General features: G+C 46.3%; 1 protein-coding gene, 1 long non-coding RNA gene and 1 pseudogene across 2 annotated transcripts in view; 2 read left to right on the top strand and 1 right to left on the bottom strand.

Moving 5' to 3' along the window:
• Positions 1-396: 396 nt before the first annotated feature.
• On the bottom strand, positions 397-2,279 carry LOC120746546 (annotated as a pseudogene).
• A 2,971-nt stretch (positions 2,280-5,250) lies between these two features.
• On the top strand, positions 5,251-12,895 carry LOC120746547. Its single transcript, XR_005698877.1, has 3 exons — positions 5,251-5,448; positions 6,974-7,094; positions 12,860-12,895. It is a non-coding gene; the product is annotated as an uncharacterized LOC120746547 (long non-coding RNA).
• Positions 12,896-12,938: 43 nt separating this feature from the next.
• Positions 12,939-13,199, top strand: part of LOC120746553 (bone morphogenetic protein receptor type-2-like) — a 6,338-nt gene continuing 6,077 nt past the window's right edge. The window contains exons 1-2 of the mRNA XM_040051973.1: positions 12,939-13,053; positions 13,150-13,199. The exon at positions 13,150-13,199 is cut by the window's right edge and continues 155 nt beyond it. Coding sequence (XP_039907907.1) covers positions 12,939-13,053; positions 13,150-13,199 — 165 coding nt within the window. The remainder of the gene's footprint in view (positions 13,054-13,149) is intronic.

Here is a 13,199-nt window from a genome sequence, read left to right on the forward strand (position 1 = left end):
TTCATTCCAACCCACATCTTCACCTTCTTCCACCAGTTTCCTGAAAATATCACAAAACAACCTCCCCCGAACAATCTTGTGAACTTCTCTCTACCCTATGTTTGGACGGGTCAAACTCCTCAGCTTACAGCAAACCCGTATGTAAAGGCAGAATTTTCGAGACGTCCACCACTGCTGGGTGTCTTCCCAAACACCACAGCTCCCTTCACGATCGCTTCCTGGGGCCTAAAAGGACACAGTACTTACACTGATCACCAAACTGATCAATAACATGTTGCCGTAGAATCTGGCTTTCAGCGTAGCCCCCCACTAACAGAATGCACTGGATGTGTAGATCTTTATTCAGAATTTCTCTGAGACTGTCAGTGATGCCCTTCAGACTCTCAGCAAAGAAAGACCTCAGTCTCTCTTTGGAGATTTTGATGGAATCCATCATCCCAGGAAGCACCTCGGACTGATTCAAAGAACCTTTCTATTTCCTGTCTTTCCTGAGCCAGTGTTCCCAGATTATATGGACACACTATCAGAACATCATCATCTACCTGTTTTGAAATACATAAAATCATACATTATTTTCTGAACCTCACTGGGAAAGTTTTCTTCAAATTCATCCCAGACACCATCACTGAAGATTTCTCTGAGGAACTCTTGAATTCCTGTCCACAAGTTTGTCCCCCCAAATCATTTCCTGAGGCCTTGTGCAGCTCCTTCAGGGCTCCTCCATGCAGGACTTCATGAACTGTGATGTCGATGGTTCCACCTGAAACACACAGGAAAGTGATGAAAGCTGACTTCCTGCAGCAGCAGACAGATGTTTCCAGCGTGTCTGTGGATGAATGTTTGTGAGTGTAACAGAGTCACATAGAGTACCCTCCACAGTCCATCAGTATGAACTGTGTTCCTGGACACTGATCCAGTGATCCTCCATCATGGTTCTGAGTGATGAAGCCATCAGCTGGCAGCTTCTTACACCAGGCTGAGGCTGCCTCTGGTTCCAGTGCGATGATCAGGTGGTGTTGAGTTCCTTTCTGTAACGAGTCCTGCCTGCAAATGAAAGAAAACTGACTCCTCTGAACATTTCAGGATCTCAGAGCTCTTAATAAATGATGTTACCTGAGTCGCAGCTTCTCTCATGAACTGCTTTGCTGAAGGATCCCAGATGGCAGGTACAGTCAGCACCCAGGTGAAGTCAGAGGCTGTGAACTTCCTCCCTTCTTGTGCTCTCTGTGATGGTTCTCAGAGCGTCGTCCTTCAGGTATCTCAGAGCTTCAGTGAACACCTTCAAGGCCTTCATTGACCTCCAGTTGCAGCTTTAATCTCCACATCTCTGCTGACTCTCTGTAGATGATGGTAGTGTGGATACACACAGTTATCAGTTTAGTGTTATTAACCTTAAACCTTTGTGGACTAATGTCAGGTCGCAAACACATAGATGTTTATCTGATGTCCCACAGAGCAGACAGGCTTCATTAGTTCAAAGTGTGAGACGCTCGTTAGAGATCTTCATGAGTCTGTTTGTTCCTGTGGTTCTTTAAGTTTCGTCTCCACTGACGTTTGTATGACTAACACAACCTATAATAACCTTTATGGTGTCGCTGCAGGCTGAATTCAAACGTTAACACATCTGTGAGTCTTTTTCTTGCTGCACTAACAAAACTTTTAATGCAGCTTTCTAACATTTATCTGCTGAATCGGTGTTTCCAGCTCAGACGGTCTCTGTGTGGACTGAATGGACTCTTCAGTGGAGTTTGTATAACAGACATGTTCAACCGTCTCATTCACATGAGTGTAATCTTTAGCAGAATATTAAGGTTCAGTGATTTTTACTTACTTTTCCATAGAGCGCCATCTTGAAGTTTTCAAAGAAGTAGCTTTTCCTTGCTTCTTCTCCTCGCATCCTGATATAATCTGTTTTAGCTTCATAACCAAACTTGATAAATTCTTTGTCTTCATTGAACAGAAGGCAGGTTGGAGCCTTTGGAGTGTCCAGTCCAAACTCTCTACCCCACCTCCTCATGTGGGGATCTATTTCTGCCCCTTTGGGTGTCAAACTGAAGGCATATCCAGTGTATGCAGTGCCAAAGTCTATGGCTATGATATAGTTATGCATTGTAGAAACTGGTCCAACAAGTCAAGAAGAGGAGAGCAGTCAGAATGAGCAACAGCGACTGTGGATTTATTGTTTTTCTTCCTGTAAGCCCCGCCCCCTGTTCTTGTTTCACTTTGTTTTTCTTCACTCATTTCTTTCAAGTTTGTCTTTGTATAAAACGTCAAACGATCGAATGTGTAAAACTGACATTTCTTATATTTGTTTTGAAAAATTCCATACGAGAGCATCGGAGATGTTTGGAAGTGAAATCTCTTCATCCTTCAGTGTCTTTAATGGTGCATTTGTGGTTTCACTGTGCTGTCCATGATTCACAACAAACAATATTTAGTGCCAAAGCAGGACCAAAATACACAGGTGGAGGGCTCATAGTGGCTCATAGAGACTCAGCTGATATTGTGCACTGTTATTATAAAATGTGTAAAGTAATGAAGAACAAAGCTACTGCACTCTGATCGTGTTTGTCTGAACTGAAACTTGGCAAAGAGAACAACGTTTAACGAGAAAGTGCTCAGAGAATCTAACCTCAATCTAAAGGCTCTGACTTTTACATCAAGATATCAGATTCAGTCGTGTAGAAAGTTTTATATGTAATGTCTGCTCCTCTCTGGTTACTCTGCTGTGAATGACTCTGAATTAGTTTATGATAAATAACACACTATTGGCAAAAAACAGTGAAAGAATTCAGATCAGAAGTTTTAGTTCAACATAAAGGTGACGACCTTTGACCTTCAGGTTTTATTTACTTGCGTCAGAGAAAACATCATGTGCTCTTCATGCAGCTGAAGCTGTGCAGGTCTGAGATCAGCAGCTTTCTGAAACCCCAAACCGAGGTCCTGTTTCTGCCCCTGAGTGTAACGAGCAGCAGGTGGATGAGGATCTATATACTCGAGTACCTGGGCTGGCTGAGCTTTTGACTTTGACCTTCATTGATAGCATCGTTAGAACTTTCTTTCCTTGAGCTCTTTAAACAGAATTTCTTTAATACAACAGCCTGGGTACCTGGGTCGTTGACCCGGTGTTTCCAGTTTTGTTACTGTTTAGTTTACCATGTATATTTCCTGCTTTATCCGGTCTTTAAGTCTGACGTCATTAGCCGTGCCTGGGTCCTAAACTCCGCTTCAGGTCCCAAAGTCAAACGAACACTGCAGCATCACTGAGAGTTACAAACTGTCTAAATTCTTTCATCTGTAATAAAATGATCAGCGTTGCTGCTTTACCAGGTGTAACAGTTAAGTTTAACATCCATAAAAACAGAATTTATTTATTAAATTTAACAGAGTTAGAAATTAGCAGGAGGTTAGCTCACTAGCTTCCATCTAAACATGATATAGCATGTTCTGACTGAGAACATGGCATATCATGTGTTCTGTTCTTGTGTTTGGGAGTGCTTCAGGTCTGGAGCCAGTCTCCTTCTTTCTTCTACTTTGTATTACTGTCTGAATTACCACTGAAGTAAAGTCCTACAATTTACTTGTGTGTTATTCTGTGTCAGTGAGAATCTGGATAAGACTTGATGGTCCAGACCAGCTCGGCCTCTCAGTGCAGTTGGACTCTCCTTACTACCTTGGTGGCCTTTTCTATTACAGCTCAGTAATAATGTGGTAATAGTGCAGTGATAAAGTGGAAACACGGAGGTAATCAATTTGGACAACAGCCTGGTATTATCGTTACATAAATAAATGTCCTAGTAAAACGACAGCTGGGTAATATTACATTCATATAACCAAGTAATAATAGACCAGAAACTGTAGTAATAATGTAGGGATCAAGTGTTGTCCATATGAGGAAAAAACCAATGAATCAACAGTCTAGAAATGTATTAATAACAATATAAACCTAGTGGCAATAAAATGTTGACACTCTGTGCATTAGAATTGCTACACACTAACTTTAGTGTGTGGACTGACGCCTGTTATGACATTAAACCTTATGTTCCTCCATCCTTCTTTATGTCCTACAGTTTAAACCTGGGGGCAGAAGAACACCTTTGTATTTGCTAATGTTCATAAATCAAAAACAGGGTGTTTGATTTATGAACCTTTGCTAAGGGTCTGCTCTGTGACGTCGCTCTTTCTCACTTTGTTTCCTTTTTTACATTATTTGTATATTTTTTATTTATTGATGTTTATTTTGTCAACAACATGTCCATAAAATATTCTGATGTCTACAGAAACAAAACAGATGTTAAACCAGGACAAACAAGCAGAGCAGGGACGAGCAGAGGGAACTGGATCAGGAGCAGAAGTTCAGGAAACACCTGCAGGTCTCACCTTCATCCTCGGTCTGTAATAACCTGAGCAGCCGCAGGGGGCAGCAGTAGCTCAGAAGCTGCCGGTGTTGGTGGATGCTCATCTGCAGACTGAAGTTACAGCAGCGGACCAGCAGTGGGCGCACTAACATCAGATCAGATTGGTGGGGGAAACAGGAAGTGCAGAACTGGTTTATTTTGAAGGGTACGAACGGTTCTCTTGAGGCTGGGTTCAGTTTTTCCTCAGGGTGTGAAACCTCCCTGAGAACCAGACAGGTCTTATTTTCAGAGCACATCAATGCCTCATCAACGGGTTCAAAGAAGTGGATTAAGAGTCAGTCAGACATTTGTTGAACAATTTCAGTAAACTTCCTGTTGTGTTTTTGTAACAGTTTCACTGTATTAGAGACACACATGGGTAGAAAATAAAAAAAATAAATACATGACAAAGAAAAGACAATTTAAAACATATTCCACAGCGTCACACATTTACATAGAGGCTAGAACACCAGCGGCTCCATAACTGTGCAGGGTCAGTCAGAGATGCAGTTATACTGTTTCTGGAGTGCTTTACCCTACACACATACAACGGTGCATGTTCGCTCCTTTCATTTTAATTTATTTATTTTAAATAAAAAAAAATTCTTGCTGATTTTCAGTCAAATTTTAAAGGTTTTCTGATTTAGTGGAGGTTAGACTGAAAATAGAGGTCGATTTATTTCATATAAGTATAAGCATGAAGCAGAGTTTTGAATCTGATGATTATATCTGTTAAATTTAGTTAGTGTTAATGTCAGACCACCTGGTTTGCACTGGGAGGTGTTCGTCGCTTTTTATTTTGAAGGCTTTGTGACCGGATGTTTCGGGTGCGTGTTTTTAGTTTGACAGTCTGGTTGAGGCCGCAGGAAAACTGAGCGCCGCTTCGTCTCTGCGGATTTTCGCCTTCTGCGGCACAAACCTGCGGCTGCACCCGGACAGACACCCGAGAGCACAGTCCGAACCGGACCGAGCCGAACAGAGCCGAGCCGGGACCGAACACAGACAGACGGCCTCGTCTCCTCCCGCAGAGCCGAGCCAGCCTCCGTCACCGGTAAGAACCGTTTTATCTGACCGACCGCTGTGTATGTGCGTGTGTGTGTGTTGTGTATGTGTGTGTGCGTGCGCGTAAGAGAGAGAGCGTGTGTGTGCGCGCGCCACTCCCCTCCAGTCTCAGCTGTAAAAGCGCCGTTAAAACGTACCTGCGGACAAACATACAGGTGATGTACAGCGGCGGCCACGTGACCTCTGTATGACGTGATGGTATATATGCCGTGTGTGTGACCTTCATGACGCGTGTATAACGCACCTGTCATGACCTGCCACACACACACGCACACACACAGCTCAGTGTGTGTGTGCGTGTGTGTGGTTGACTGTGAGCTGATGCAGATGTTACAGATGTGTGTGTGTGTGTGTGTGTGTGTGTGCGCACTGTGGAACAATCTCCTGCAGGTTTTTGTATGAATGATAAAGCTGCTACACACACTCATGTGCCACTTCATTAGGTACACCTGGCTCGCTGTAGGCGGAGCCTTTCTCCTTCAGAGCTGCTCTAATTCTGTGGCTCAGATTCAGGAAGCTGTTGGAAATGTTGTGACATCATCACACAGCTGTTGATCCCAGATGACATCTCCCACTCCACCACCTGAGATCTGTGACCGTGGAGTGAACCAGTTTAACCCCACAGTGTCACAGCAGCAGCCTGGTGGAGCCGTGCTGCCATGTTTACTCCAAACTGTCAGTCTGAAAGCGTTTGACCTCTGACCTCAGCAGGACATGTTCTGCTGCTCTGTGATTGGCTGATTAGATATTTGTGTTAATGAGCAGGTGTACCTAATGAAGAGGCAGATGAGTGTACATGTGAAATTATGAATAAAGTTTTTTACAGAACAATAAAAAGATATTAAAGGACTGTTTAAGTGAACACAGACACCAGAGGCTGTGATGATGTCCTGGAGGTGTGTGTGTCTGTGTGTGTGTGTGTGTGTGTCTGTGTGTGCGTGTGTGTGTCTGTGTGTGTGCGTGTATGTATGTGTGTGTGTCTGTGTGTGTGTGTGTGTGTGTCTGTGTGTGATATCATGACAGAAACAGTGCACAGAGACGTTACACACGTGTTATTTAGTTGATGGAAATCATTGTCACTGTGTAACAGCAGCAGTGATGATATTACAGTATTTAGTTGCAGTACTGCCATAAATACACTGAGGTACAATGTAGGACTAACAACACAAACTACCGATGCAGGAACAGGAAACCAGTAACCGTGTTCAGCGTGTATGAGCGGTGCCACAGTAGCAGCTCCACCCTGGGTGGATAACACTGACGGAGCTGTTTAAAGGATGTTTCTGTGTGCTCCTCTGGCAGCTCCTCCTTAATCTTCAACTGTAAAAGGACGAGCTGCACACTGGCTCGGGGGGGGTCAGCATGTCTCTGTGTAACTCTCACAACCAATCAGCTGTCAGAGCTGCAGGATGGTGCTGCTGTCGGAGCGAGCTGGAGGAGAGAGGTGGAGTGTGTGATGGATGAGTGTGCGTCTCATCTGCTGAGAACAAACCGAGCTCCTGTCTGTGTTTCAGCGGGGGAGGGGTGCAGCGAGCCCAGGATCAGTGATGCCCGTCGCCCTGTGAGGTGGATCCAACATGGCGTCCCCGGCGCTGAAGGTGTGCCTGTGTGTGCTGCTGCTGCCTGCTGTCACCGGTCAGTATCAAACACATCATCGTTTAGGCTGGGGGGCAGCTGTGGGTCTCCTGTTTCTGAACTTCTCTGTCAGCATTACATCATTCTGACGTTTCAAGCCAATCAGGACAGCAGAGGAAGTGAGATTTTAAACGCTGTGACATCATCACCTCACTTCCTGTAGCTGCCTGATGATGGTGGACGACCTCAGCTGTGCTTGATGATGTCAGCAGGGAGAGGTCAGCAGATATGGCGTTATTTTTGTGCCGCTATTCTGAGCGCACGTAAAAAAATTGCAGGTGCAAGTGTTGCATTTTAGGAGAAATTAATTTTGAGCGAAGAAAAGCTGAATTTGAGTGAACAAAATTCATTCCTGCGTGCAAAAACTGTGTTTCAGTGTTTGCTGTTATCCTCACACACACAACAGCCCCTCTCGCTCAGTTTGTGTATTTGCGCTCGCTCGCAATGTGTCGCTCGCGCTCTCAACATTTCTGCCCGTGCGCGCTCAACTCTTTCTCTACACCGTTATATTTGTGCCACAAAACCAGCCAATCACAGACTTGGATGCAGAAAAAATCTGATTGTCTGTTTTGGTCTCCAATCAGCTCGAAATGACGAAATGCAATATCCCAGAATGCATTTGGTCCAAAACTCAAACGAGGCAGTGGCGGAGTTTGAAATGTTATCTCTTTCTGGGTCACTAAATAAACTTTAAAGATATTTTCATGCGAGAATGTTTCTGTGTAAACTTCAAATATCTGCTCGATTCATCAAAGACATCACATATTTGCATAAATGCTCTGACGTTCTCGGAGAGCTGTTACCCACCAGCTGACCGGGTCCCTCGGGTTAAACAAAAGGCTGAACTGACAAAAAATCACCGACTACACCACCAGGTGTGTACAGGAAAAACACATCAAGCCTTTGAACTAAAACAAAGCTGTTTGTGACAGTGACGTGCACTGTCTTGTTGGTAACTACCGTATTTCTCCGCGACTACAAAGCCGCACACCTGAATATTAGCCGCACAAGCTAAACTCAGGGGAAAATCCTGTTGTGTTACCTGTTTTGGAGACACACCCCTTTTATTAATATTTGAAAAACAAGTTACGGGTACATATTTGCATAACTTTTTAGGTATATGTACAAGTAGCGAGTAATTACAAGTACGAAACATGTACTGTGCTTCATAAATGAGTAACAAATGTAGTGCATAACAATAACCTACAGCACACCAGAAAAATAGAATTCAGACTACCTTTCAGGCTCAGGTGCAGCGACACGGCTTTAACAAGAAGAAAAGTCAGTCATTCACCACCTTTCTCTTCTTCCTGCGCACTAAAACCACCAAAGTCCTCTTCTCCAGTGTCGGATACGAACAGGCTCAGGATGGCTTCGTCATCCACTCTCAGCTTCTTTCCTTCGTTGTCACTTTCAAAACCAAACAAATCCTCGTTGTCAGTGTCAGAGTTGAACACCCTCAGAAGGGCCGTGGCGGTGTCCTCCTCTCCATCATGCAGCAGTCCAGCCCTTCGAAATCCGTGTGGTGATCGTGGATGTTTTCACACTTTTCCACGCTGTCAGATTCCACTGACAGACTTGAGCATAACTTGCTTTTCGCAAGTTTATCGTCTATCATCATCCACGCCTCCTGCTGAACGCGTAGCGCTACTTTGAAGTTTGTTTTTTCGCGCTACTTGTACGGCACTACGTTGCCTGGCGGACGGACATGTGACCAACATACCACTCTTGAACCCCGATACTGTGTGTCTGATCACATGCCCTTCCACCAGGCACCGTAGTGCCGTACAACAGCGGAACAAATCATCACAAAATCAGGGACAATCCATAGAAAAGCCGCACCTGACTAAAAGCCGCAGGGTTCAAAGCTTGTGCAAAAAGTAGCGGCTTATAGCCCGACAATTACGGTATGTATGATTTGTATCACCTTCATGTTTCCAAACCAACATCATGACCAGCAGCTTTCCAGCTGTGGCTCCAGCAAACATCAGCTGATACTAGAAAGTAATATTAAACACATTCTAACAACAGCTGACCAAGCTTAAACGTGCTGCTGTTGTTTACCGCGACATCCGCTGATTTCCTCTTTTCTGGCGCAAAGTGGGCGATAAACAAACAAGAGAGATGATCAGCTGATCATTGATCAGTTTCATGATTGAAGTAGAAACAGGAGAGGGAGGGGGGAGAGAGGAGAAGAGGAAGCAAAGACAGAATAACTTCAGCTTTGTGTCTTTTTCATTGTAGCTGAAGTCCGGGACGAATCGCTTTCCTTTTCCCCTCAACATGTATGTGTTGTAATTGGTCCAGCCCAGAGTTGATCATGATTGGCTAATCCACCACCTTTCATTGTTATTATACCGTTACAAAGACCAACAAACAAACATAAAAATGAAAAAATCATCAGTCCCGTCCAGCTATGCGGTCAGCTGGTGGGTAACAGGCATCTCCCAAATGGAACCAAATGCATTCTGGGATATTGCCATTTCGTCATTTCGAGCTGGTTGGAGACCAAAATAGACAATCAGATTCTTTCTGCATCAAGTCTGTGATTGGCTGGTTTTTGTGCACAAATATAACGGTGTAGAGAAAGAGTTGAGCGCGCAACGGGCAGAAATGTTGAGAGCGCGAGCAGCAAATTGCGAGCGAGCGCAAATGCAAAACCTGAGCGAGAGGGGCTGGTGTGTGTGTGTGTGTGTGGTGTGTGTGTGTGTGTGTGTGTGTGTGTGTGTGGATAATAGCAAACACTGAAATACAGTTTGAATTTTGTTCACTCAAATTCAGCTTTTCTTCGCTCAAAATAAATTTCTCCTCAGAATGCAAACACGTGCGCTCAGAATAGCGGCACAAACATAACGCCATGAGCAGCTGGATATGATAATAATGACAATAACAATAATAATGGTTATTGTCAGTGAGACAAAAACATTTGATAAAAGTCAGTGAGAGTAAAGAAGGATTCGTGATGAACATTTAGGGCGGGGACTGAGCTGAAGCTGATGATGCTACAAACACACAGTGATGATGTCACACATCTGCTGTCCAGATGTCCTCCGAGAGGGTGGAGGCTGCTGAGCAGGCTGCCCGTGTGCCGTTGAGCAGCGAGCGTGCCCGACTGTTGTGGGTGTGATTCCTGTGCAGCTCTCGGGGGGTGTGGCCTCTGATGGCTCTTTAACCAGAGGTGGTGTGTTTGAAGACAATCTTGATGGAGACTCCGCCCCTCCTGTAGTCAGTAAACATCTCCTTGGTTTTACTGCAAGTGTCAGGTTGGAGCAGAGCCCCTCCCTGACAGGTCAGGTCTATAAGCTTAGTCCAACCACAGGTGGAGAGGGACTGAGTGTGAGGGTGGAGGAGCAGCGGGTGGAGCCTGGGTACGTTGTTCTCAGTAACACACACATGAACGGTGTGTCTGACCTACTCAGTGATCTGTGATAGCACAGGGTTCCTCACTGATCTCAGATCAGGTACAATTATTAACTGACCTCATTTATAACCAAAGGGTCAAAGTTCAGCTGAACTGTGAAAGCGTGCATGTTTCTCAGTTTGTGGACCGAGACCGAAGACGTGAGTGAAGGACGCGTGAGTGACAGACGAGTGACTGTGATGCTCCACACAGAGTTCACTGTCGGCCTTCAACAGCTGATGGCGAGCTGTTGTCGCCCCGCCGGGCAGGAAGCATCCACACAGGCTCAGTGATGCAGGAAAGCAGTGTGTGTGGCCTGGAAACCCGCCCTGTTGTGTGTTCACATTCCTGCATTCCTCACTTCATGACGGTTCATCCACAGGACACACACACAGACACACACACATATACACACACCACGCTGTCGTCAGGCAGTCTGAGCGTGCTCTGTGTTTGTGCTGCGATGTGGTTGATAAGGCTACACACACACACACCAGACTCACACACACACCCTTCCTCCGGCTGTGAGTGTGTCGGTGCAGACTAAACACAGCGCTGTGCTGGCTCCCACTCCGCCCGGGTGGAGAGGCGGCAGACGTCCCGCTCAGGAATGCAGCTACTCATTCACATGTAACCAAAATAACACAACACCACACACACACACAACGCACACACAACACGCACGCACACACACGCACACGCACACACACACGCACACAAACCAACACACACCGCACACAACACACACAACTCAGATCCTGCTCTCGCTGTGTGCAAACGTTTGACTTTCTCTTGAACACAGAAACATCCAGATGTGCATCCAGGCGATTCTCTGTTGTCGTTGTTCAAAAGACGCGTGGGCTGAGCAGCCGCCGCTGTTGCCACGGCAACCCGAGACACAAGCTGTCTTATGAAGCATGACATAAGAAACAGTTAAAAGTTTTATTTCTGGGCTTAAGTTTGATGTAAAAATACAGACACACAACATCTGGAAATGACAACAGTCCAGCTGTGTGAGCGCGTTAATCCATCACTCTGGAAACACCTGCGTCCAATCAGAAAGAGCCAGAAGCTCAGGTTTCAGGTACACAGGTGTGTTTGTGTGACCAGGCTTTGCTCAGCGGCCCGGCGAGCGTTGTGACATCAGCAGGAACTCTGCTGTACCTCCAGCAGTTCTCTGATGTCACGGCGAGCGGCACAGGACGGCGTCCCGGATGCTGCTGTCACACCTCCTGTAGCAAACAGTGATGATACCTGTAGCAGAGACATCAGTGTGAGTGCTGCTGTCCTCTGATGTCCTCTGATGGTCGTCTGTCTCTGGACTTCATATGAGGGGCTTTGTGGTCTGTCAAGTTTGTTGCTATGACGACTCAGTTTCCCTCTGGGGTTAGTAAAGGGTCCGTGATCAGAGTTCCAGCCCAGATGATGATGATGATAATGATGGCCTGCTGCTGCTGCACTCTCACATTACATCAGGTCCTAATCATTTAATCAGACTGATATATTAAAACAAAGCGACGGCTTTCGTGTCTCAGTGATGACTGAGTCGGGGGTCACCCTGCGCGACCCCCGACTGATGGACCTGCTGACGACGATCAGGCGGACGGCGGGAGCTGACCTCGGTGTTATGGACGACGATTTTTTCTCGCCCTTGTTCTTGTTGAAGCCTCTCGGGCTACTTCAGCTGTAGCTTTTGACAGGCACGAGCGAGGCAAAACATCACCGTTTAAATATCAAAACTGTGCTGGGTTTTCAGGATTCTCGCTTCCTTCCAGCGTTCCTCCGGTTGCTGCGGCGTCTGAAGCTGCGCGTGGGCTGATGGGATGCGTGTCGACCGAGCTGCGGGACATCACATTAATGGTTTTTGTTGTAAAGGCGGCTGAGCGGCCCGAGGCGAGAACGCCGCTCCGACGTTCCGCTGCGCTCTCGGAGCGCCACACTGCATGTTAATTTGTTGCTGTCAGAGTTTTCCTTCAGGCTGACGTGGACGCCAATCACAGAGATCCGTGTAATGATGTCACCAAGCCCAACCTCCAACCACAAACACCCGAGACAAACAAGAACAAAGATCGTTTCTGACCTCCGTCACTGCTCGCCGCTCGCTCTGAGGCGACGATGATGGAGTACAGAACTGTCAGAAGTGTTTTATGGTGAGGCTTGGCTGCAGTTTCACGGCCTCACAGCTCGATACTCTGTGAAGGCTGAGGTCAGAGGTCAGTCTAGCTGTGGACGCGTCACTAAACTTCCTGTTTGTTCAGTCAGACCTGAAACGGGTCAAAGGTCACTGAGCTCAGACAGAGAGCAGGGGTTTGACCCTCTTTAATATACAGTCTGTTCGCTGACAGGTGAGTCTCTGTGTTTTCAGGTCTGCAGTCCAGTGATGCTGAGGACAGACTGTGTGGCTTCACCAGTAACCCCCAGGGGGTGGAGGCCTGTTCCTGCCAATGAGGCAGCCAGGAGTGGTGCTGGAGACGGCACGATCCGCTGCAGCCACGGCTCCCGCTGCTATGGATTGTGGGAAAAAAAAAGCAGATGGAGAAATGCACCTGCTGACCCAAGGTGAGCTCATCGGGTTTGTTACTTCCTGACCTTTTGACCTCGTTGCGTTCTTCTTTCTAATGTGTCTGGTTACAGTTGGCCTCGGTTTGCTTTCAGGCTGTTGGACCTCACCTGCACGAGTGTCAAGCGACCCGCTGTATCCTGGT

This window comes from Simochromis diagramma, unplaced genomic scaffold (assembly GCF_900408965.1).
Source record: "Simochromis diagramma unplaced genomic scaffold, fSimDia1.1 OVJJ01000316.1, whole genome shotgun sequence".
Classification (NCBI taxonomy): Eukaryota; Metazoa; Chordata; class Actinopteri; order Cichliformes; family Cichlidae; genus Simochromis; species Simochromis diagramma.